Below are 27,328 nucleotides of genomic sequence, written 5' to 3'. Positions count from 1 at the left end.
ACTGGGGGCTCTGAGCAGCGCGTCCACGTGACTGAGAGAGGCGGCGCAAGAGAGTGGGCTGACCTTGCATACAGATGAGGCGGGCTGGTCTTGCTGGGTGATGGGCGTGGTCTCCTCGCAGGCAGGGGGCGGGGCTTGGGCTAAGCATTGACAGTTCGCAGAGAGGCCTGAGAGAGAGCTGGACATGCAATGACTGCGGGACAAGTACAATAGGAGACCCAGAGAGAGGGGTGAGACTGGGGAGGGGGACTGCTGGGGGGAGGGGGACAGCAGGGCCAATACCTGCCATTATTCAGTACACAATATGGGTGTCTATAGAAACATGATACAGATACACATAGGGAAGTCATTTCATATTTTTATTATTTTTGGTGTTTGGGGACAGAATGTGCCAGGGACACAGCCATTAATATGGGATTTCCAGCTGTGTGTGTGTATAAATATAGATCTCATATCATACCAGTCCTGCTTGGTCTATGGTCCTCTGGCTGGGGTACCAAAGGGTTGTCATCAATCCTCTGTAGGATTTGTTTACTAAAACTCTGAACTGGAAATTGACATTTATAATGGCAGAATTGGAGCCAAGACAGCCAAGCTGGGGCTATAGTAGAGCTTTCAGAATCAGCAATTGGTCCTGTATTTCAATTTGTAACCATTCAGAAGGAGTAAACAAGTCCCCAGTGTGTAGTAATGACACTTTATTGTAACATGCATGTGTACTGCCTGTGTCATGTGTTTTCTTTCAATTTGTCTCTGTCATGCACAGCACAGGAGTATCCATTGTGTTACTGTGTTACAGGGGGTGATATGACATAGGAAACTCCTTTCACGCCAATAAGTCCTATTGTATGTTGTATTTTAGCAAATAGCGGTCCTTCAATAAGGAATGATTTCTAAACTTTACAAAGCAGTTTGGATAAGGACAGTGTATAAGCAGGGATGGGATTTCTCATAGGAGCTCCTCTCTTGACAACAAATGTGCTTGGTTTTCCTGTAGCCTTTTTGGAAATGGATAAAACTGAAGAGAATTTAAGGGAACTTGAATTAGGAAGTGAACGTCATATAGAGACGCAGTACACGGATTCATTCATATAATATGCCTGCCAGTGGTTTTGAAAACATTTAATTATAGCAGGCTGATACAATGAATAATCTAATAACACGGTAGAATTAAATTAAAATGTGTAGTTAAAACTGTCTAAGGTACAAAAGTATTAGTCATGATGACTAATGGTGATGCACATTTTAAAATTTGCATACAATATGTATTTGGGATGTACTGTATACGTTGCATGACAGAAACAGGATCTATGTGACTCTTATTTGCCCGCAGATGCCGTTTTCCCTGCTTGCACACCATAGTGGAGTATTGCACTTGGTGAACCACAGGACAGATTTAGAGTCAGCATGAGCGGGCAACGTGTTGATGTCAAGGTGGTGATGTTGGGAAAGGATGCTGTGGGAAAGACAAGTCTGGTTGAGAGATATGTGCATCACCGATTTCTCCATGGACCCTATAGGAATGTAAGAACACTTATTATTTTGGCTTTCTGTTTACTGCTCATGACAATAATTATCCAAACAAATGTTGTAACATACCTTCTCTCCTATTGATGAATCTATCCAAAATATAAATGAGAAGGTTGATAACCTTGATAAATCCCCTGCAACTGACCAGTTCTGTTGAATTTTTTTTTATTTCTTTGCAAAAATGCAAATAATGTGTTTTTGCACATTACAGAATTAGAGGAGGTGCAGGTGAGCCCTCAGTAGCAAATTATGCATACAATTGTTTATACTGGAGGCTGCCAGACCCAAGTGGGCCAGATGAGGAGTTCAAGGGATCTCCTCGGCCGGCTCAGAGTGCCACAGTGCCAGGAGCAATAGGTGCAGCCAACACACCCTCCCTCGCAATCCAGCATTTCTCAGTAATTCAGATTGTGGCCACAAATTACCATGGCAATGGTATGAAGTACTGGTGAAATGCCAAACGAGTGAGAAACAGAAGGGGTGTCTGCTACTGTAGAATGTGCAGGCTGCAAGTTCCACCACTGGACCACCAGGGATTAATGAGGATTCATGCCCTCCTCCCAGGCCAAAGGTAAGCAAGATGGAGGAGAAAAAAAACAGTTTATACTATGTTTATTTCAGTAGACTTCCTCTCACAACATCACTGGAAAATACCCCTATACGCAATATATACACTACACCTCGAACGGCCCACACAAACGAAACACAACAGACAGCCCCCACAAGACCCACAAATAATACAAACAACCCGCATGCACACATTTAACATCAAAGATAACCCACAAATATAAACTGTACCACAAATAGCACACATGCAGAACACCAGAGATAACCCTGCGCCAATAGTATAAGCAACCCACATACACAAACTGGTGTTATGGGCAGAGGGAAAGCATCTAATGAAAACAGCTTACACAATACCACAGGCCTGCAACCCCTAAAATACACACACCTAAAACTACAGACAGCGCACCAGCACACGCAACACCACAGACAATCCCCACCATACACAGTACTATAAGCAATTCACATACACACTAATCACACACTCCACACATATCGCAAACAGTACACACTACACACACCGAATACCAAAAATCGTTTAGATACAAAAATACCACAAACAAGACACATAAATACATAACACAACAGGCAGCCCACACATGCAATAAAAACTATAAAGATAACATATTATGTATGTGTGTGTGTGTGTGTGTATATATATATTTTTTTATTGTATGTGTGGGCTGCCTGTTGTGTTATATATATATATTGACATATATGGCGCGTCGCCATGGAGACGATCTATATATATGGCGCGTCGCCATGGAGACGATCTATACGTCATCACGCTGTGACGTCACTAAGGGGGCTCACACTTGCGCACTGGGAACGGCAGAACGCCGGTCAGAGATTTTGTTCACCTGGGGGTAAGTCAGTTTAGCTGATAATATTGTGTATATATGTAATGAAAGTGTCTATTATGTTTGTGTTTGATCCTGATGAAAGTCCTCTATGCAGGACTGAAATGTTGATCGTCTTTTACATTTTTGTATCAATAAGTTTTGGACTTTTATTCTGTGAGTGCTGCTGCATACTTTGGACAAAAAATAAAATAAAAAAATATATATATATATACATATATACACACACACACGCCTTTTTTATGAAAGACATAGTCTTCAGTTTTACTTTTACAAAGTGAATGGTGCATTACATATTCAGCTATTTTGATTGACAAAGAAGTATTTTTGATAAAATATATGCTTATGTAATCTATGTACAAATGTAAAAGGTCTTTGATCTTAAGGGATTGGTTTTCATGTGAAAACTCTCCCACTTGTGAACTTACTCCCTATACATGTTGGTAAAAAAATAAATAAGTACGGTATTTCTTTTATGTCCAACTCCCCAAAATATTCTATTGAATTAGTAAACCCAAATCGTGAGTTAGGTAGATGCAAGTCTAATGATTTGCATGAAAAAAGTTAATATATACCAAGCTGTGTGTGTGGATTATTATCTATTTTTTAATATATATATATATATATATATATATATATATATATATATAAATAAAATTGTATGTATTTTATAATCTGTACTAGACTGATCCCAATGCTATTGACTATCGCGGTCAGTGAGTGGCTAATATTAATATATATTAAAATTATTTGTGCATTTCTAGGTCCTTGAAGTATAAGCAGTTTATGAAAGCAGTCATTATAGAGGCACATTTTAACATATATGTCTCTGTTCTTCCTCTAATTGTGCAACTCATATTACCGTCCAAACTGTCTGCTCTGCCATTGAGGGAATCTCTGAATCATCCACAAATTACAGCGTGTCTATTTACATTGTACAGCTCTAAGGATGAAGGCTGAAGCTTAATAGATAATAATACTGCTCACTGCCATTGCTTGCTTAGAGGAAATACATTTTATATTTTCTTGTCTGCAAAACTAGGAATGAGATTATGTATAATTTATTTGTATTATTTTTTTTTAATACAAAAGATGATCATATGAAATATAGCTCTGCATTCTGAAATACCGTAATTCTGTTGCAGAGGAAGTTCTATTCTTGCCTCATTGTTGGGTACAGAATCACTTTGCTGTATTAAGGCCAAAGGGAAATGTGTGTTTTGTTTTCAGTGCAAACATTTCAAGTAACAAGTATTGGATTAAATTAATTGGGGAATTCACGGTTTAAATAAAGCTGACATATACGTTTTCACACGGTCTTCTGAAAACCATCTATACGAGGATCTTTGGTTCCACTTTCACAGCTAGAGTGCAAATCTACATTGGATATATAGGCATCCGAATTGTGAATCAATGTATCACATTCCCAGCTACCCACTCATTCCCACTTATAGAACGTATTCCGCCATTTGTTTGGAGTCTGTTACGTCCTGGCAGCTTTAGAAGGAGTGATAGGAAGGGAGCGCAGGCCAAGTGATTTAATAATTGTGCAGAATTTACCATGCACTGTGCACCTCGGTTGATGCAAACTATCTACTAAAAAAAAATGAAATAAAAGTAATCCCATTTATGGCAAATAAAAAAGTTAATAGAAAAGGCAGTAGTGCATTGTTGAGATCACTTTGATTTCCTCCATATAACCAGACCCCAAATCCCTAACTGTAAGAATAACACTGCACAGGAATTCTGTATAGTGCAGTGTATTTTGATAATCTAGGTCTAGGGTTTCTAATATTGATATGCATGCATGTGCCTACCCATAATTCCTAGAGGCAATGAAAGCATGGTAATCAGAAAAAACAAGTGAGGGTTTGCTGACTTGAAGTACGGTAAGTAGATGTTCTCAACTAACTGACAATTTTAATAGCAAATTATAGACCGTTTCTGAAAATATTTATTAAGGCATATTTTGAAGGTTAAAGGTCAACTTCAGTGTAACAAATGTTTTCCACTGGAAATTAAAGCTACAGAGCTCCTTAGATGAAACATGTATGAGAAGTGCATTACTAGCAAGAATCATCAATTTAACTAATTTAACTTACTTTTGGAGCTCATGTCCAAGGGACTTTACAAAGTTAAAGAGACACTATAGTCACCAAAACACCTTCAGCTTAATGAAGCAATTTTGGTGTATAGATCATGTCCCTGCAGTCTCACTGCTCAATCCTCTGCCATTTAATTAGCCAACTCAATGCTATGTACCGTATATACTCGAGTATAAGCAGAGTTTTTCAGCACATATTTTGTGCTGAAAAACCCCAACTCGGCTTATACTGAGTATAAGCTTATACTCAGTATATACTCAGAGTCAGTGTCTGTATTATGGCAATTTACATTGCCATAATACAGACTGGGGGCTCTGGGGGCTGCAGAGTGTTTACTTACCTCTCCTGCAGCTCCTGTCAGTTCCCTTCTCCTCCGCGCCGGTCCGTTCAGCACCTCGGTCAGCTCCCAGTGTAAGTCTCCCGAGAGCCGCGGGGTCATAGTGCGGCTCTCGCGAGAGAGACTTACAGTGTAAGCTGACAGAAGAGCTGCACGGACCGGCGCGGAGGAGGAGGGAGCTGACAGGAGCTGCAGGAGAGGTAAGTAAACTCTCAGCCAGCCCCCCTCCCCTCCCCCCCACTGAACTGCCAATGCCACTGGGCCACCAGGGAAGGAGAGCCCCCCTCCCTGCCATGTATCAAGCAGGGAGGGGGGCCGAAAAAAATAATAAAAATAATAATAATAATAATAATAATGAAAAAAATAAATAATAAAAAAATATTTAACCAAAAATAAATTATTAAAATAATAATAAAAAAAATAATAAAAATGCCCACCCCCCCACCAAGGCTCTGCAACACACACACACACACACACACTGCACTCATACACACACTGCACTCATACACACACACTGCACTCATACACACACTGCATTCATACACACTGCACTCATATACACACACTGCATTCATACACACACTGCACTCATTATATACACACACTGTAAATAAATATTCAATTAATATAATTTTTTTAGGATCTAATTTTATTTAGAAATTTACCAGTAGCTGCTGCATTTCCCACCCTAGTCTAATACTCGAGTCAATAAGTTTTCCCAGTTTTTTGGGGTAAAATTAGGGGCCTCGGCTTATATTCGGGTCGGCTTATACTCGAGTATATACGGTATATGGTAAATCAGAATTACCCACTTGTCATACAGATGTTATTATTTGTCATAGCAGTATGGACTAGCGAAAATTTCCAGCAGTGAAATGTGTTTGTGTGTATAGGCCATTTCAGGCGTTTGTTCCAAAGGTTGGGGCCTTAAAGAGCACACAAAGACAGACTGTGGTGGTAGGACTAGTTAGTATACCTGTAATGATAGCTTTGAGCAAAGTGTTTTGCTTGCAGCCATAGTGGTTTTGATCACTATATCTCCTCGTTTTGCACATGACCAACCACGTGATCTGTCTCTGTAGATAGTACATTAACCAAAAAAACATTCATCCTGATTTATTCTTTTGGGTGTATTTTTATTTTTTGTAAATATAAAAGTTGTATGATTATGTTATATTTACACATCTATACTATTTATTCCTTTCTTTTTTCCGATTTCAGACTGTAGGAGTAGCATTTATTGCCAAAGCTATGTGTGTGGATGGACGGAACCTAACACTGGGAATCTGGGTAAGTGGGAGGTTCTAGAGTAGAAATGCAGACAAAGTAAACATTTTAAAATGGAAAGAGATTTTCACATTCATTCTGTTGTTTGTGTGATCTTCAATCATTTTTGGATCTCTCCTTCAGGACACTGCTGGCTCTGAACGTTATGAAGCCATGAGCCGCATGTATTACAGGGGAGCCCGAGCTGCTATAGTGTGCTATGGTAAGGTGACAATCAACAAATGTATTTATGATAAATAACTGGGTACTCATCTGTTTACCAAGACCACCATGAATGTGTCTTTGGAAAATGTGTCAATGAATTCCTCATGCACTTAGTAGCATAGTGTCCTTTAATGGTGAAACACCGTCATTAAAGTGGAATAAAAAGACAGATATCCGACCAATGGATATATCTAATGGCAAAAATGATAACAATAGAGGATAGAAATAGGAAATACGAGGAGTACAACTAAATAAAAATGTTTAGTTCTACAACACAAAATATCTCCCTTTAGGTGGGGAACAGTAAGGAGGATATAAATAACCTAGAATGGGACAGGTATAAGGCTATTAGATACATGGCTGCTAGGATAGGTACTGTTGTAAAGATAACATATAGCAATATGCCTAATTTTCCACCCAATATCCTAATGCCATATAGTCACCTGGTATGATGCAGTCACATAGAAGGTATATAATTTATCAAGTGGACTACGAACCCACTGTAAACAGCAATAGTAGGTTAGTAAGTATATTGTTAAAGCCCACGATCTATGAGCTGTTAGTAAGTAAATGGGATCCCAGGAAGGGTGTGTGTGTCGGCTGGTCCCTACGATAGTTAATGCGATTTCTAGTCCCTGCACAATTTAGCAGCCGGCAAACACGCTCCCTCCATGTGAGTAACCCAGACTGGATACATATGTAACGACTGTAAAACAAAAGTATCCCCAAAAAAGGTATAACAAAATAATGCAACAATTCCTAAACTGAATGTCAATCGGGAGATACAAAGTGAATAAAATGGTAAGTCTAACTAAAGTCCTGAGCGGAAGAGTGCAGTAATGCTGAAGAATATAAAAAGTGCTAAGTTATCAAGCCGCACGCTTAATGGACGACAGTGTCTGCGTTTTACCCGGCAGCCGTCCCCGGGATCACCGGGTTTGTTCTAATAAAAGCTATATTTTATTCCACTTTAATGACGATGTGTCACCACTTTCAATTTATTCTGTTGTTATACTACCTCAACAAGCGCTACCCTGAGGAATAACAAGTAACTAGTAACAAGTAACTAGTGATGCAATGATGGAGGACAGAAAATTAAGCTGTTCTACTGCTCCCCTCTGTCATTCCAATGTTGTTATAGATCTCTCTACTGAGAATTCATTGCCAGCTGAGGGGAGAATCATATGTCTATGTAGCTTTTTAATGGAACACTAAAGAATTTGGAATACAAACCTGTATTTCTTAAAGGGACACTATAGTCACCTGAACAACTACAGCTTAATGTTCAGGTATGATCTATAACTCCCTGCAGGCAATATAATGTAAATACTGTATTTTCTGAGAAAATACAGTGTTTACATTGATTGATAGGAATACCTCCAGTGGCCGTCACTTAGACGGCCACCAGAGGGACTTCCTATCATGCAGGGCCCTAAAAAGGCCCTGTACACGTCAGACGTATTAAAATACGTCTGACGTGTGCAGGAGAGAGAAGGCACTGTGTGCGCGCCTTCTCTCTCCAGCCTGTCAGCAGAGGAGGGGGGCGGGCAAAGACCGCGAGCTGAGCTGTCAGTCAGCTCAGCTCGCGGCTGCGCATGCGCGGTAGTGCGCTCAGGACATGAATGCCGCCCTCTGAAGTATGTGCGCATGTGTGGCGAAGCCGCGCATGCGCACAAGGGAGCAATGACGCTTCCAAATGGAAACGTCTGATTGCTCCCTGCTCGCACCCGCCTATTTCGACATTTTGACGAAATAGGGGGCGCGGCTTCACGAGGCTCCCGGCGCTGGAACTAGGTGAGTAAAAACTGCTGCCTGGAGAGTCCTTTTAACATTTTGTATTGCCCCTCCCCCGTGCCAAATAGTAATGAAAGAAAACTTTTGACCTACCTGAGGCTTCCACAGCACCGCTTACCTCTCTACCACCTGCAACATCATGGGGGAGGCATGGTCTCCTCCACAAAGGTCCAGTTATCTGTTCCTCAAGAACATTTGAGATTTGATGCGCATGCACAGCAAGTGCCGCACGCATTCAAGTGACCACTGTCCCCAGACTCCTGGTTGAGATGATGTGGCCTAAGTTATTTTTGTATTCCTTTAAGACAATTCTACGTAATATAACTTTGCTAGCACAGTATATTACAACTCTTGTAGTTTTTCATTTTAAGTTGTGTGTGCCATGACAGGTACCCTATAGGGTGTCCAGCATAATTTCTAAATATCATTGCTTGTTAGGCAAACCAAATAATTAGACTATCAGATCAGTTGTTTTTATGAACATGTTGACTTGCTTAAAGTTACTTTAGAACCTTGCTTTTTCTTGTGCTATAGATATCACAGACAGCTGCAGTTTTGAGCGAGTGAAGTTCTGGGTGAAAGAACTACGAAACTGTGAGGAAGTAAGTATATATTTATTACTTTATTAAAGCTAAAAGATTTGCGATGAACATTGTAATAACTGCACTTTGTCTTCGTAGCAATGCCAAATCTACATATGCGGGACTAAGAGTGATATAGTGGAAAATGACAAAAGCCTGCGCCAGGTTGACTTCCATGATGTGCAGGATTACGCAGACGGTATGGTTTATAATAAATATTGGGTTTTAACAAAAAAAAAGCAACATTTTGCACTTTCTCCAGCTCTAGATTTAAGGAAACAAAAGATTGAGAAATATCATATAATTAAACAAGGTATTTCTAATTTTTCTATTTATTATTGAATTTACAGAATTACATGACCCATTCTTAACTAATACAGGTTATAACATTAAAAAAGTTTTAGAACCACAACCACCGCATTTATTTGTGTTTAATTTAATCTGAGTGAAAAGAAGCGATTTTCAAATGTGCTGCCTCCTCCGGGCTCTAGTCTTGTTTTAACATTGAATACAAAAACCTCACCCATGCACAGTGGTCTCATATATCATTTCATTTGAATTTGTTTGTTTTGGACAGCTGTAAATACTGCAACATGTTTGAAATGTACACTAATAACGTTTATGCTTACTCTTATTATTTTTCATTGTTTCTCCTTTTCCACTTTATTGGTCCTTGTTCCACATTGTGCTGAGATAAAAGCCTGCTAAACATCTATTAATTCTGTGATAACTCTATGTAGGATTTATTGAGAGAGAGAAACAGACACTTTTATTAAGAAGTAAGGTGTGGTGAGGTTATTGGGTTACAGAGATTTCATCAGGAGGGGGAAGTAGGTCAGGCTGATAGGCATACATGCATTTTAATATATGGTATCTGGACAGTATACAATGCCAAAGTTAAAGCGGCACTGTCATGCCGAATTCCGTTTTTTTTTTAACCCCCCTCCCGCCTCAACTACATCCAATCGACCCCCTAGTCACCCCCAAATGCCCCTATGCCCCCCACATTACCTATTTTTTATTCTTTATTTTCTGCCCGATCTTTATTCAGGGCGCCGCCATCTTTGTGTGGGTAGGTGAAGTCCCTATGGGAAACGTCATCTACCCACACTAGATAGCCCTGAGATTCCCGCACATGCCCAGTGAAACACCTGGACATGCGAACGGGAATTTCACCTATTCATTCATTCATTCATCAGACAGACGAATGAATGAATAGAAAAAAATCAGACGAACAAACTAACACTGTGTATCAGTGTTAGTTTGTTCGTTCAGTTTATTACAAGGAGGGAGCTACCGGCGTGCAGCTCCCTCCTTGTAATATGTAACTATAGAAGCGGCAGGGAGCAGAGCTCCCCACCACTTCATAAGCCCCCCAGGTCCCCCCCTCACTCTATGGGGGTCAATATGACCCCCATAATAGCACAAGGGAGATTAAAATCTCCCCAATACCCCTACTCGCTATACCGCGAGTAGGGGCATGTCCACTAAACAGTGAGCAGCCTGTGGCTGCTCACTGTAAAAAAAAAAAAAAAAAGAAAGGGTAATAAGGGGGGGACGGGGGGCCTACTGTCCTCCCCCGCCGGCCCCCACCCCTGGACGGCGGGTGGGGGCCATAATGGGAATGAGGGGGGACCTACTGTCCTCCCCTCAGGCCCCCACCCCTGGGCGGCGGGTGGGGGCCATAATAGTAATAAGGGGGGGGGGACCTACTGTCCTCCACCCCCCGGCCCCCACCCCTGGGCGGCGGGTGGGGGCCATAATAGTAATGGGGGGGGGGGACCTACTGTCCTCCACCCCCCGGCCCCCACCCCTGGGCGGCGGGTGGGGGCCATAATAGTAATAAGGGGGGGGGGACCTACTGTCCTCCAGCCCCCGGCCCCCACCCCTGGGCGGCGGGTGGGGGCCCTAATGGAAAAAAGGGGGGGGGGGGACCTACTGTCCTCCCCCCCGGCCCCCACCCCTGGGCGGCGGGTGGGGGCCATAATAGTAATAAGGGGGGGGGGACCTACTGTCCTCCAGCCCCCGGCCCCCACGCCTGGGCGGCGGGTGGGGGCCCTAATGGAAAAAAGGGGGGGGGACCTACTGTCCTCCCCCCGGCCCCCACCCCTGGGCGGCGGGTGGGGGCCATAATAGTAATAAGGGGGGGGGGGGATCTACTGTCCTTCCCCCCCCCCCGGCCCCCACCCCTGGGCGGCGGGTGGGGGCCATAACGATAATGGGGGGGGGACCTACTGTCCTCCCCCCGCCCCCACCCCTGGGCGGCGGGTGGGGGCACTAAGTAAATTCCCCCCCCCCCCCCCCATCAAGGTGACTAGGGGTGCCCAAGCCCCTAGTCACCCACCCCCCACCCAAATAAAAAATGCCCCTACCTACCCCCCTCACCCTAAAAAATAGTGAGGGGGGAATAAAATTGCTAACCTGTAAAGTAAAATTAAACTTACCATTCGACGTCTTCTTTTTTCTAAAATCTTCATTTTTCAGCCCCAAAAAAGGCCAAATAAAAAACCATCATAGCCGTCGAACTAAAAATAAAATAAAAAACCCGAGCGCAAAAAAAAAAACCCGACGAAAAAGAAAAAACCCGAGCGCACAAAAAAATAATCCATCTTCACCCATGGAGGGCTCCGCGCAGACTGAGCTCCGCAGGGCGGGGCAAGGCTTATAAAGCCTTGCCCCGCCCTGCAATTAGCCTAAGAACACTCTGATTGGTGGGTTTAAGCCAATCAGAGTGCTCTTTGTCATTTTACAAGCGTGGGAAAGTTCTTTGGAATTTTCCCACGCTTGTAAAATGTCACAGAGCACTGTGATTGGATGGCTTGAAATCCATCCAATCACAGTGCTCTGTGTCATTTTACAAGCGTGGGAAAATTCCAAAGAACTTTCCCACGCTTGTAAAATGACACAGAGCACTGTGATTGGATGGCTTGAAATCCATCCAATCACAGTGCTCTGTGTCATTTTACAAGCGTGGGAAAGTTCCAAAGAACTTTCCCACGCTTGTAAAATGACACAGAGCACTGTGATTGGATGGATTTCAAGCCATCCAATCACAGTGCTCTGTGTCATTTTACAAGCGTGGGAAAATTCCAAAGAACTTTCCCACGCTTGTAAAATGACAAAGAGCACTCTGATTGGCTTAAACCCACCAATCAGAGTGTTCTTAGGCTAATTGCAGGGCGGGGCAAGGCTTTATAAGCCTTGCCCCGCCCTGCGGAGCTCAGTCTGCGCGGAGCCCTCCATGGGTGAAGATGGATTATTTTTTTGTGCGCTCGGGTTTTTTCTTTTTCGTCGGGTTTTTTTTTTTGCGCTCGGGTTTTTTATTTTATTTTTAGTTCGACGGCTATGATGGTTTTTTATTTGGCCTTTTTTGGGGCTGAAAAATGAAGATTTTAGAAAAAAGAAGACGTCGAATGGTAAGTTTAATTTTACTTTACAGGTTAGCAATTTTATTCCCCCCTCACTATTTTTTAGGGTGAGGGGGGGTAGGTAGGGGCATTTTTTATTTGGGTGGGGGGTGGGTGACTAGGGGCTTGGGCACCCCTAGTCACCTTGATGGGGGGGGGGGGGGGATTTACTTAGTGCCCCCACCCGCCGCCCAGGGGTGGGGGCGGGGGGAGGACAGTAGGTCCCCCCCCCATTATCGTTATGGCCCCCACCCGCCGCCCAGGGGTGGGGGCCGGGGGGGAGGACAGTAGGTCCCCCCCCCCCTTTTTTCCATTAGGGCCCCCACCCGCCGCCCAGGGGTGGGGGTCGGGGGCTGGAGGACAGTAGGTCCCCCCCCCTTATTACTATTATGGCCCCCACCCGCCGCCCAGGGGTGGGGGCCGGGGGGGGGAGGACAGTAGGTCCCCCCCCCCTTATTACTATTATGGCCCCCACCCGCCGCCCAGGGGTGGGGGCCAGGGGGGAGGACAGTAGGTCGTCCCCCCCCCTTTATTACTATTATGGCCCCCACCCGCCGGCCAGGGGTGGGGGCCGGGGGGGGGAGGACAGTAGGTCCCCCCCCCCCCACTACTATTATGGCCCCCACCCGCCGCCCAGGGGTGGGGGCCGGGGGGGAGGACAGTAGGTCCCCCCCCCTCATTATCTTTATGGCCCCCACCCACCGCTCAGGGGTGGGGGCCGGGGGGGGGGGGGACAATAGGTCTCCCTCCCTTATTTTACTTTACGGCCCCCACCCGTCATTTAGGGGTGGGGGCAATATTTTTTTTTTTTTTTTTCTACAGTGAGCAGCCACAGGCTGCTCACTGCTTACTAGACATGCCCCTACTCGCGGTATAGCGAGTAGGGGCATATTATTTACTAATACCAAGTCATTTTTACTTAGTATTAGTAAAGTTGGCTGAAAGACCAATTCAGGTCTTTCAGCCTTTTAGTAGATAGCTCCCTGATACCGTGGGAATTAGGGAGTTATCTACTAAGCGGCTGCAAGATGCAGCCACAGCAATGAATAGGATCGGAGTTTCATTCATTAGAATGAAATTCCGATCCGAACAAAGTACCGAATTGCATCCTAATACCAATGGAGAAACTCTTCTCATTCTGTTAGGATGCAATTCGGCAGTTTTGCCGGCGTTCTGTCTAAGTGACAGGACTTTCGGCAATACTGACAGGAAGTATTGTGGGAACTGGGAGGAAAGCTAGGGATCATGGGAAAATTGCTCTGACCAGCGGAAATGAAGCACACTTTGCTCCTCCGCTGGTCAGAGCTGGTCAAGCGGAGGAATCCCATAAGACAAAGAGTCCCTACTTTGTCTTATGGTTTTAAAGAAAACTAAAGAAGACAGGAAGAAAAGAATAACAGATCCCGAGAGAGGGGGAGAAGAGGAAGAGATTGAGGAAAGGTAAGTTCGGCATGACAGTGCCGCTTTAAGCATTCCTTGGTTAGCATCTTTATTTTAAAATTGAAAATCCTAAAATTAATAAAAGTTTATGCATTTAAAACAATTCCTGAACTACAGCTGAATTTGATTGACAGCAAATTAGAAACATCACAGGAACAGTGCTTGACCTAAGTACTGAGAGGATCTGCAGCACTGAAGTGGCCGAGCCATCAGTTATATTTATCATTTAGAGTAGACGATCCCAAAGTCGGCTTATAAACACTGAGAGGTGGCCTCTCTTTACAAGCCAAGAGTCCATACTAGACCACAACCATCAGCTCTGTCCACCCTGTGGGAGTGATGCCAGCACTATTTCTATGCCTATAATCAGGGCCGTCTTTAATATCGGTAAGACCCTCGGCAAAGCATTTTCTTCGGTCCCCTGGGCACCCCACTCCTCCCCCCCCTCTCCCTGGCATGCAATCACACCTTTCACATACATACTGACACACTCACACATATATACAGACAGACATAGTGACACACCCAGACAGGCACACAGACATACCCATTGACAGGCATACTGACACACACAGACACATACAGTGACACACATATACTGACAGACATACTGAGACACACAGACATACACCTGGTGTCCAGAGTGGTTGCTGAGGCTGTTGGGGGTTGCCAACTGGCAATCCGGACCAGCCCCCCTCCTCTCTGCTTCCCTGGTGTGTGTGGTCTCTCCTGCGTGACTCTCTCTGGGAGGAAGGGACTCATGGCAGTCACTTCCTCCCATGCTGCCAAAAAAAAACAAAGGAGGTTGTGCTGTTAAAGGGCCACAGCGAGCGACCGGGCCTCGCGTTAAAGACGGCCCTGCCTATAATAAGCAAACACAGTGGACTCTTGCTAATGCGCAGGCACTTCACTGCTCTGAAGATTAGTAATGTATCTCTGCAGCTGAAGACTGCCAGAGGCTCTCCTTCAGGCCTAAGGAATCCATCCTATGCAGAGTTACTGGAATCCAGCATAGCAAGTCCAGAGGTACCTGCCACATTGACTAGGCACCAGTGGCTCACATTTTGGCATGTGTACTATGCGTAGTACCTGGACTTGATTACACACATTAAATGGACATGATCAGTACTTTAAATATATATTTAAAAATAAAAGTGGAGGAGTGAGGTATTTTTTTTACTTTGTATTAAATTCTGAAATGAGGACCTTCTCCTGTGACCCAAAAGACCAAAGCTGGTGCCTATTTTACACTACCAATCCAAGTCATCTGACTACTGCTCTCTTGCCAACTAGAATCAGAAAGTGATCCACTTGCAGTTCCCTCAGGTGAAGGTGAACAAACACCAGGGAGTCCACTGAGCTATTGGTTCTCCAAGTGGAAATTCACATGCTTCTTGGCCATGCTAAAGCTGTTGAAAACAGCACAGCAGACCTACACCTCCGCAAGTAGCAGACCATTCATGCCACATTGCAAGTCCAAGAGGATGCACTTGAGGAAAAAGCTGTAGACGTCCTGTCAAAAAAGTGTATCACAGATAGCACAAATGTGTATTAAGATTATATCGAATTGGTATATCTTACAAAGTAATGCTCACGCTTTACCCTTATGAGCTGAGAAGGAGGAAATAACTTGAAAAAACAGTTACCACCACCTGATCTTTGTAAATTTTAGATCGCATAGTTGCTGTAAAATTCACAGTTAGAAGATTCCAAACAAACGTCTTTGTGTTTAAGTGGAACATGTATTGTAAAATATAACATTGAATGTCAAATGATCATCTTTGTGTAAAAAATAAGTTGCCCATGTGACAAACTAGTTGGGCAAAATGGTTTTTACAACCTAAAGAATTATAAATCACAGATTAGCAATTGCTATAGAGCAGGCATCCAATATATATATATTTTTTACTATTTAGGAATTATAAGCCACAAAAAATGGTAGTTTATATAAAACATCAAAAAAATAAATAAAAACCACACAGACGTCATCATCATCATCATTAATATGTGGTTCCTGAATTTCAGCTGAGCTTGAGACAGCATATTAAAACCACCACCCGTATGTGGTGTTTTACAAACTGAAATTTATAAGCAAATTAAATTGTCACCGTAAACAAAGCCACATTTTTATTTTTGTTATTAAAGTCACAGTTTGCCAATCTTGCTTGGAAACTATTTAAACTAGATCGCTGCTCCCTGTTGTCATATTTTAGTGTCCAACTTCATATGCTATGAAAATCCGATCTTCTGTAAATTCAACCTACGAGGAGATGTTTCTAGGTATTTGTTATTGTCTCCATAATTTAACTTCTTGCCTTAAGTAGCAGATGGCTGTACACTGTCTTTTTGTTCTGTGCAAAGCATTGTCAACCATTTACTGCCTGACCTTCCTTCCTGTCCTCCATACTGAAGGTTAGCAAAAATGTTATGCTCACGCATTTTATAGTTTGATGCCCATCTGGCTCATGATAACTCAGCATTTGGTTTAGTACTAAGTATTAGATATAATTGTAGGCAATACATTGTCCCCAAAAGGCTCAGTGATGCATCAGGAACACAAAAGATTAGTAGCCTTCACTTAAAATTATGTTTTTCGCATTCCATTCACTGAATAGAAACACGTCATCTGTATTGTTAAAGTTTTCAGCAATACAGTATACCTTTTTCTGTGGTCAGGAGTCATGTCTGAATCACCTTCACATAGCTACACCTTTACATTATCTTCATGTAATCCAGTGAGTATTTACATGCTAATTATAATGTTCTTTATTTCTCTAAGTATTTAGAATAGTGTTTGTTTAGTTTAGCTGCTGCAGAAAAAGTATATCAAATTTGCACATGCCTAGATTGTTGGGTTATAGTGGGATAGTATGTATTATTTCTATAGAATGCATAAAATAAAAGCTTAGTTGTTTAGTATGCTTCTTGGTCACATGATAAGCATGCTGTGATGGTTAAAGGAACACTATAGTCACCTAAATTACTTTAGCTAAATAAAGCAGTTTTAGTGTATAGATCATTCCCCTGCAATTTCACTGCTCAATTCACTGTCATTTAGGAGTTAAATCACTTTGTTTCTGTTTATGCAGCCCTAGCCACACCTCCCCTGGCTATGACTGACAGAGCCTGCATGAAGAAAAAAAAACTGGTTTCACTTTCAAACAGATGTAATTTACCTTAAATAATTGTATCTCAATCTCTAAATTGAACTTTAATCACATACAGGAGGCTCTTGCAAGGTCTAGCAAGCTATTAACATAGCAGGGGATAAGAAAATCTTCATTAAATAGAACTTGCAATAAAGAAAGCCTAAATAGGGCTCTCTTTACAGGAAGTGTTTATGGAAGGCTGTGCAAGTCACATGCAGGGAGGTGTGACTAGGGTTCATAAACAAAGGGATTTAACTCCTAAATGGCAGAGGATTGAGCAGTGAGGCTGCAGGGGCATGTTCTATACACCAAAACTGCTTCATTCAGTTAAAGTTGTTCAGGTGACTATAGTGTCCCTTTAAAGTAAACCTTGTGCTGTTAACCAAAGTAATTAATACCAGGAAATTATGGACTGTATTAAAAGAATGCTATAGCGAAAACTAGAAAAAAAAGATTTTTCTTTTGTTGATCTGGCTTGACGGTCGCGTATGCAACACGGGATGAGGTAGGACTATTTAATTCCTGGGTGCCTCTATTGTAAGTTTAAGGGCTGTTTAGGAGGATTTTGGAGGGGAAACCCAGTAAGCTACCTTTTGTTACTGATCATGCCCTGTATCTTGTGTACACATTCCTTGGCTTGTGTATGTATACAAGCATATGTCATTTAGGTGATATGCAAATAAGTTTTGTACAGGTGATACCTGTCAAGGTGCAAAACGTGCAATAGTGGGGGAGAAAATAGAATGGTGTTTTAACATGTCAATGACATTAGATGTGCTTGATAAACTTGCTTCTATTTTAATCCCAGTTACTTTGCCAACTTCTACTTTCTGATGTCACAGGTCATGTGAGAACCAGAACATTACACTAATGTTCTATACAGATAGACAAATTTTTGATCTGCATAACTAAATGTTTGACAGGCACACAAATCGTTAGGGAAGACATTATAACGAATTGAAATATTTTACAAAGTAATACTCACTCTTTACTCTTACAAGTTGCAAAGGAGGAAGTAATTTGGAAAAACGGTCATCCGCACCTGAATTGTTCATCAAGATAACACTTAATCATAGTAACTGCATATGGGGATTCCAAAGAACTCGCTTGTCTGTATTTTAGTGAAAAAAACGCACTGTAAAGCATAACATTGTATCTGAAATGAACTATATAGTCTATAAAAGAAGCTGCCATCCTTGGACTAGTTGGGCAAAATATTTTGATGATTTAGTAAATTGTACAATGTGCCATGATAATAATGATGATAATAAATCTAGCAAGCATGCAACCAGTCAATTTATAGAAGCAGGTAATCAATTGACAATTCTGAGTTTCTTCACTGTCCCACTGTGCTTAAGAGGTCGACAATTATGCATGAGTTTTATTTTAAACAGGATCATGTCTTAAACGAGCATTTGTTTCTTGTAATAAATAGTTTTTGTCTGGTTTAGGATTCTGTCTTTAACCCCTTAAGGACCAAACTTCTGGAATAAAAGGAAATCATGACATGTCACGTGTCCTTAACCCCTTAAGGACCAAACTTCTGGAATAAAAGGGACTCATGACATGTCACACATGTCATGTGTCCTTAAGGGGTTAAGGTGACATGTTTTTGTATTAAAAGGGACATTCCTCACAATAATGACTGCAGCTTACTGCACTATTATTGGTGCAAGATAGCAATGGATGCAGACCCTTCTGCTTTTGTAAAGCCATTTCCAAATCAGGGGTCTATCCAGCACCCAAAAGCCATCCAATCGTCTGAAGGGCTAATAAAGTTTCACAGAGAGCTTTAAGTGTCCATTCAGTGGCATCAAAAGGGATAATGAACAATGTGTGTTTCGCCTGCTGACCCTTAAAACTATTTTGGCCAGAAAATGTGGAAGTGAAACATCAACAGATTGTGCATTCTAACATTCCCTTGAGAGTGGTTACTGGAGTACTTGTGATATTTCTGTCTGCTTCCTTTGGCCCTTGTGTGGTCGACTGAAGACAGTTTATTTTTCTAAAAACAACATTAAAACAAACATTTCTACCTTATATTCAGCAATAATACAGCATATAAAATGAGTATATAAAGAGGGTTTTATAATTCTTTTAAAAGAAAATACTCAATTGGGACAAGTAAAATAATAAAGGCTATTAAATACAAGGGTTAAGGAAACTTTATAAGACTACGTTCACCCTAAAATAAAAATAGAAAATCCTTATCAAACAATTAGCAATAATTGGAGGGGCGGAATACTCCCTACGTCAGATAGTTAATGGGGAAAAGTGCGTACAAACATAGTAACAGAATGTAAATGAGAGATTGGACAGAACTTTTAGAGAGTCACATAATCAAGGCTGCAGAAAAGCTGAGAAGGTCACTGCAGGTCAAAAGGTTGTCTCAAATTCCAATTGTGGAACTTTTTTTGTTGTGTTAGCTGGAGTAGCATTTTTACAAGGTCACTATTGAATCTGTGTCACTGAAGTGGGAGCCCTGGTGGTTAAGGCAATCACAACAGCCAATTAAACAGTTTTTCCCTGGTCAACGAGATGTTTGTGTTGGAAATGAGCGATCTCTGGCATGTTTGTATCATATGTCAAGTCCGCTGCATGTTTTTCTGGTGTCAATGACACAGAGCACTGTCCATCTAAGGCCTTTATTAGCATTGTTAGCAAACATAAAATGAGTGCCCTTACTACTGCATCATATATGGTCCTGCAAACTTGCACAATCTTGGCTTGCGGGAATGACACTGGCCAGTTGCTTTGGTCCACATACTCTACCAGTATGTGGATCTACCAAGGATAGGCAACCTTTGGCACTCCAGATGTTGTGGACTACATCCCCCATAATGCTGGCAAAGCTTAATGGGAGGTGTAGTCCAAAACATCTGGAGTGCCAAAGGTTGCCTATGCCTTCGAATCATTTTCTCACACTGATGAAGGTGCCATGGTGTTGTTTCTTATACTCCCAACAGTGTATCCTATGTTTTTGGTATTTGACCTAGCTTTGGCATATGTTCTATCCTTTAAAAAAAAAAAAAAAAAAAAAAAACTTATATCTGCACAGGGTCTATCCTAAGACTCAAAATCTCTATGTTGGGTATGTTCATGTTGGGTTTGTCAATTAGTAGATTCATATGTTAAAAGTACTGATCAGTCATTTCCATTGTGGCTTGTTTCTCCCTTAATCTCCAGTATCTGCCCTCCACTCTAATTTGTTCTTCTTGAAGGAATTGTACCTCTGTGGTGAATGGAGGTCAGTCAGCAGTTTAAGATCTCCTTAGACCAGGAACAAATAATCCTTATCTTTGGCTGCAGGCTTTTGTGAAATTAACCTTGGTCTACTTAATGTATCTAGATAATATTATTCTCAGTGAGTGGAAAAGTCTTCTGCTAGCAGCGCAATATTATGTTTTGTGTCTCGATGTAGCCTTGTGAGGTTGGTTAGAGATAACCATGCAAACTAGAGGTTTATCCAACCTCTGTTTCTTAATCTTTTATTCCGCATGGTTGGAAAGGCCACCATAACTAATACTTGTGTTGACATTTTGCTTGCTATTCTGGAGGTGGCACTTTTTCGTAGATCCAATCAATGAGCCACTGATCATGTTGCCAACCTCCACCTCGCTGGCTCAGAGTAAATGTGCCCAATAAACTAATCACCATGTTTGTACATACACACTATAAGGTGAGGTTGAGGATTACAAAAGAGACAACTATCTCTTACTGTGCAAACCACTCTTCTAGAATATTCAGTATTGCAATCTCTACATTATCAAATGAGGATTAAAACTAATTTTAAGTGCAGCAATCTACAGAATACGCTGGGTTATTTATTTAAAGAGAACTGTGACTTTCTGTCATGGTTCCATTTCTTCTCTGTATGCTTTCTGTATGATGACAGACAAATGAAAAGTACCGAGTTTATGGTAATAACTTACAGGTAGACAAGATGGAGGTGCCAAACATTCACTAAAGTGAGCTGTCAGGAATTCAAAGTGAATTTAAAATTTTATAGCAAAATAGCTCAACTGCAATGCTTCCAGTTCTGCTATTTTTCCCTTAAAATTTAAATTCACTTTGAATTTCCAGCAGTTTTCCCTTTAGTAAACAATTTAATTATTTCTGCATTTGTGTAATTGATGAATTTGGAAAAAAACACAAATTGGTATAAAACCATAAGGATTTAGCCATTTATAACCAGGTAAATACACACATGAATTAGCAAATGCATGGACAGTTAAGGCACTTCAGTTCCCTACCTCTCAAGGTACAAATTCAACTCCTTAAAAATAAACCGATAAGCTCAGAAAAGAGTAAAGAAAGAAACAAATAAGAACTGAATATGGGTGAACAGCAGAGAGAGACCTCTTGTAGGAGGTCTCTTCTGCTCTTCCTGGTCAGGGCATTGACTGATAGCTGGGTGAAATATTAATATTTTTAAATAGAATTTTCTCCAAACCTATAATGGGGAGTTTTAGCAAGGGTAAAAACTTTGACAGAAATGTTTAGGCACCATAACCGCTTAAATAGATTGAAGTGGTTATGGGACCTGGAGTCCATTGGTGCAAGGTTCTGCATTACAATTGAGTACTGTCAGCCATCAAATACCTCAATCACTGGTATGAAACGGTATTGCATGAGGTGGATTCATAGCTCCATCACCTCCATATTGTCATTGGTGTTGGGGGCCGTGAATATTCTAAACAATGAGTAAACAGTCTAGGCACCATAACCATTTTGATTTGATTGTAGTGATTATGATGCTTACCTGCCAACTTGAGTATGTATACTGTAATAAGAGACTGCAGGGAATGATATTCTTTTTCAGTGTAGTCTCCTCCCCCCTCCCCACCCCTCTTTGTCGGATACATTTATAGGAGAATTTTATAACTTGTTGGAAAACAAAAAATAAATAAAATAATTCTGCAGTATCATGTCCTAAAGGGCGTTAATTGGCAGGGTTATCTAGAGAGGTGTGATTTATAGAATTCATTAAAAGTACAAAAAAACAGTGGTACATATCAACTCTGTATACATAGATTGTGCGGAACCTCATTTCATGAAAGAAATAAAAACAAACCATCTAACAACCCTGCTATTTCTAAACCGTCTCCATTGTTTCTGATTTATCAACAGAGATTAATGCTCATGTTTGCGAGACATCCAGTAAAACAGGAAAAAGTGTAGGTGAGTACACGTCTCTTCATCTTTAGAAGAATAATCAAACGCATATCAGTAAACCGCGTGCATGTTCATGTTTTTGGTCAAATCGCAGGGACACACAGTCTGTTCAGTTTATGGATGCTGGATCCACTATATGTTTCCGAGCCCTGCCTCTTTATACTGATGGGATGCACATGAAAACTGCTACCCCCATTGTACATCTTACATGTCACCAGAGAAATGTTAACTGTAGAAGAAAGCATTTTTCGCGTACTGCCCGTCAGTATGTAGACATCATTTGCATCCAGGAAAATACAGTGAATTTGTAAATACAGCCTACTCATGTAAAGATATCTTTTAGAATCTTTCCAGTTCCAATTTTTATATATATATATATATATATATATATATATATAACTGTTTTTTATTGAGTTATCATAGAAAATACAGGCTAATAGTATAGCGTGTTCTCACGAATAGACAATTGTTGGTGAATATAAACGGAGGCTCACAGGTCTCCAGCAAGTCAGTGTTAAGGTGGGCCACGCAGGGTTCCCATGCATTGTGCCATTGATTATGCAAAACAGGTGTGACCGACCAGTTACAATTTTTTTAAATCAAAAACAGTAGAATCATGTGATTTCTGACATTATTGTAGAGCAATAGGCTCTAATAGGCAACCTTCGGCGCTCCAGATGTTGTGGACTACATCCCCCATAATGCTGGTAAAGCATCATGGAAGGTGTAGTCCAAAACATCTGGAGTGCCGAAGGTTGCCTATGCCTTTTAAAGAGGGTCACAGGGGTCAGCCACTGTAGAAAATTCCCTAGATATGCACCTGGTTAATCAGTGGAAGCAAACACAAGTTTATTTAACCCATATGTAGAAGTACAATTACACCAGTCTACAGAAAAGTCACACTTTGTATTGCCACACTAACTGGTAGCTGTTATCCTTCACACTTGTTATCTACTAGACTGTATGCTTGTTTTAGCAGGGTCATTATCAACCTATTGTTCCTGTTACAGTTTGTAATCATTTGACTTATTTATTGTTAAAGTACCCTAAGGCACTGCAGAATAGGTTGCCACTATAGAAATGCCAATAATAAATAATCTGATATATTAGATAGGTACATATCTGGAATGCTACACTTACTTCTATTGTGTGTTAATGGTCTGGTAGTTTTGAAGGCCTGTGTCTAGCCCCAGACAGCAGTTTATTGCAGAAGAAAAGTGCTACGTTCTGTATGTAGGTTTATACCCCTTTTACACTCTGTGGATTATGTTTGTTCTTCATTAATAATGAATGTTGCCATTCCACTTAAAGGACCACTATAGGCACCCAGACCACTTCAGCTCAATGAAATGGTCTGGGTGCCTGGTCCACCTAGTTTTAACCCTGCAGCTGAAAACATAGCAGTTTCTGAGAAATTGCTATGTTTACACTGCAGGGTTAAGCCAGCCTCCGTGATTTACACCGTGATTTACATAATGCTTCCATGATTTACACAGAGTTAATCACACTTATTTGACGCTGGACGTCCTCACAGACCTCCACCGTCAAAAAAGATTGCCATAGGAAAGCATTGAGTAATGCTTTCCTATAGGCGCTTAGAAGCTGACGTCGATGGAGGAGGAGAGGAGCCCAGCGCTGGATTAAGGTAAGCAAAGAAAGGTTCTGTTGAAATACAGTGTAAGATTCTTTTAAAAGGGGACCTGAGGAACTGTCAGAATATCAGCATCAAAAAGCCATGTCTTACACTGGCAACTGCATCACAATAAACCAAATATGAACCTCACTTAATCCACATTAGTTAAGGGTGCTAAACCAGACCATGGGCCAGCACAATCCTAACAAATGGGTCCAGGGACTCAAATAGCTTCAGGCACATTTATTAGTACTAAAGGAACACTGCAACATTTCGACCCACAATTGGGTCTTTGTCAAGCATCAGATAAAAAATTGTGTGTGTGTGTGTATATGCACACACACACACACACACACACGCACACACACAGACTGGTGAAGTGAATAACATTGATTATATTGTTACAATGGCACCTGTCAATGGGTTGGATATATTAGGCAGCAAGTGAACAGACAGTTCTTGAATTTAATGTTTTTGAAGCAGGAAAAATGGGCTAACGAAAAGATCTGAGAGACTTTGACAAGAGCAAAAATAGTGATGGCTAAATGATTGGGTCAGAACATCTACAAAACTGCAAGCCTAATTGGGTGTTCGCAGTATGTAGTGGTTAGTGTACCTACCAAAAGTGGAGCAAGGAAGGACAACCAGTAAACTGACATCAGAGTCATGGGTGCCCAAGGCTTATTGGTACACGTGGGGAGTGAAGGCTAGCCCGTTTGGGTTGATTAAATTACATTGTGCAGGTAATTTGGCAATAGGCTAAATGTTCAGATCTGAGCAAGATCACCTACAACTGTCTCACATTAGACCAAAATTGGAGCCTTCCAAATGGACATATTTCTCACAAAATAGAACTTTGATTGACAGGTCTGGTGGGCAGAGCTACAAGCGCTGTTTTAGAGTGCCAGGAATTACACTTCTTGTGTCACATACCTGCTTATACCAACATGCTGATATGTCCCTGCTGACATTGAGGGACCTGCTGGTACTCAGAATATTTTTTTTTTAGGCAGTTGTGCATGTGTAAACAGATCTTCAGATCCTAATTTCTATCATTAATGTGTTTTGGTTAAACTGTACAGAAAAATAAAATCTAAATGCTCAAGAACATATTAGTGATACTTTGGTTCCCTTGTTGTAAAATACAATCCGTAAAATTGACTTGCTAACTCTTCCTCAATTAAATACGGTGTTTTTGTTTCAGATGATCTGTTCCAGAAGGTTGCTGAAGACTTTGTTAACTACAACAACATTCAGACTGAAACAGGTGAATGAGCAGAAAGAAATGACTGGTCTGCTGCTCTGCAGACTCATATACCTCAAGGTTAAAATGTTATAGTTAGAGGACAGTCTGTCCATGGCATGCTGTGACCTCTCTGTATGAATCTTTCTATGTATATTTATACAGGTCTACATAGGGAATCATAATACAGAGAAGGTCCATTTTCATTAATGCAAAACCATATCAATTGACGTAATGCCAAACTGCAAGCTATTGTATAGATAGATTATTTTATTTTTTTGCATGTGTGACCCCGATGTACTATTAAGTATTCTTAAAGTATTGCATTATGGGTATTCGTGTAATTCACACACCAGTAAAGTAGCCATAGAGATTGTACATTTTTAGACTATTTCTACTGACCCCTGGGAAAATACAGCTTGGCACAGCTCTATGAGGTCAGACATACAAAAGTCTGTTAGACAGTTACCTATTAAAGGTATCCTACCTGTTTACCCATGGATCACTATCTTCTCAAACATCAGTATATCCCACGTATGGCAATCAAACTTCATGTATTATTTGTGTAGTTATCCAGCAACCAGAAATAAATACTCCACAGAATTTGTCGGGTAAAGAATGAAGAAGTAAATGAAGAAAGAAGATATATATAAAAAAAATAAATTCACAGCTAAATTATGACCACTAAAGCATGATTCCTGAAGTGCTTTATGTTTGAAGAATGTGTCCTCTTGTTAAATTTAAAATTGCGGATTACGTAGTTACCGTTAAACCTTCCCTCCCTGGCTATCAATCAGACAACTGGTCCTCTTACTTCCTGCTTGTTAAGTTCAGTGGAGCTAAACTCAAAAGGCCCAAACACTTGCCTTGCAAAGTTTACTTATTGAGCTGCATTGGAATGTCTGATTGGACAGCCCTATAAGGTCTGGGCTGGGTTTGGACAGGAGGGCTTGCAAAGGCTTCAGACAAAAGAAACGCAGCTTTAGCAAACTGTTTTATGACATAAACCTCAATGACAAAATGCCCAATTAAATGCATGTTCATGGGGGGGGGGGGGGGGGGGTGTAGTGTCCCTTTAAGTACAGAAGTAGTGTCCCTTTAAGTACAGAAATGGACTCTGAGTCCAAGAGATTTATATGTATGTGGGAAGGATTGTGGTCTAATATATCATGTAATAAGGGACTGTAGGAGCTGTGAATAAATCTACATACAGAGCAAAAACATGTTAACATGGAGATATTCTGTGTGTAAAGCTGCAATTTGGTGTTTGTATGTGTATATATAATCGCAGACATTTTCCATTTCTCATCATTACTTTGCCAATGATTAAACATTAGACCTATTTTGTTTTTTCTTCTCAGAGGCAAAAGGGGTGGAACTGGGTCTGAAGAAAAATGCCACCTCATACCCCTGCTGCAGTCAGTAACAAGGGAACCCTGCTAAATTGCCAAGACATCTGTGTAGTCCTCTCAGACTAATTTCGTTTTAAACACGTTTCTCTTACAAGGTTGTGGACTTTTGCCCCATTGGCTGCGAGACATCATCATTCTCATGTCAGTATATGGAGAGATGCTCCCCATAAAAGCTACTGCAGCGTTTAAGGCTTTTAATGCAACGTAGAAGGAAGAAGTACAGATTTGTATCTACATTTAGATTTATACAGGAACAATGACCGTGAATGGTTGTCAAAGTTTGATCTTTGCTTATTTTTTTGTGATGTAATTTACAAAATAAAATGTATAGCGATGAAAACACTACATTTACGCATCACACTGGAAGCTCCAAGGATACAAACTCCACAGAAAGAATTTTTTTACCCATTACACCTTCACACAAATTATTATGTGATTATATTCACAATTAGGCACAGTGAGGATTTTAAAAATATTCCTGAAAATCTTATACATTTACAAGAAACAAAAAACAAACATGAGGCAGTTGGAATACTGAAATGTGTTCACCTGCAACTCCCATGATTCTCAGCTGCTTATGTAGAAAAGTATAATGGGAAAATTAGTT

General features: G+C 41.1%; 1 protein-coding gene across 1 annotated transcript; it reads left to right on the top strand.

Annotated features, from left to right (window-relative positions):
• Window positions 1-96: 96 nt before the first annotated feature.
• On the top strand, window positions 97-27,066 carry RAB24 (RAB24, member RAS oncogene family). The gene is made up of 9 exons (XM_063445205.1): window positions 97-230; window positions 1,334-1,524; window positions 6,618-6,686; window positions 6,807-6,885; window positions 9,216-9,283; window positions 9,362-9,461; window positions 22,389-22,439; window positions 25,271-25,333; window positions 26,671-27,066. Exons 2-9 carry the CDS (start codon window positions 1,408-1,410, stop codon window positions 26,733-26,735), a joined length of 612 nt encoding a protein of 203 aa, XP_063301275.1. The 5' UTR covers window positions 97-230; window positions 1,334-1,407; the 3' UTR covers window positions 26,736-27,066.
• Window positions 27,067-27,328: the final 262 nt, after the last annotated feature.

This window comes from Pelobates fuscus, chromosome 3 (genome assembly GCF_036172605.1).
Source record: "Pelobates fuscus isolate aPelFus1 chromosome 3, aPelFus1.pri, whole genome shotgun sequence".
NCBI classification, from domain to species: domain Eukaryota; kingdom Metazoa; phylum Chordata; class Amphibia; order Anura; family Pelobatidae; genus Pelobates; species Pelobates fuscus.
The sequence above is the reverse complement of the archived record's forward strand: the minus strand, read 5'-3'. Positions and strand labels throughout refer to the sequence as shown.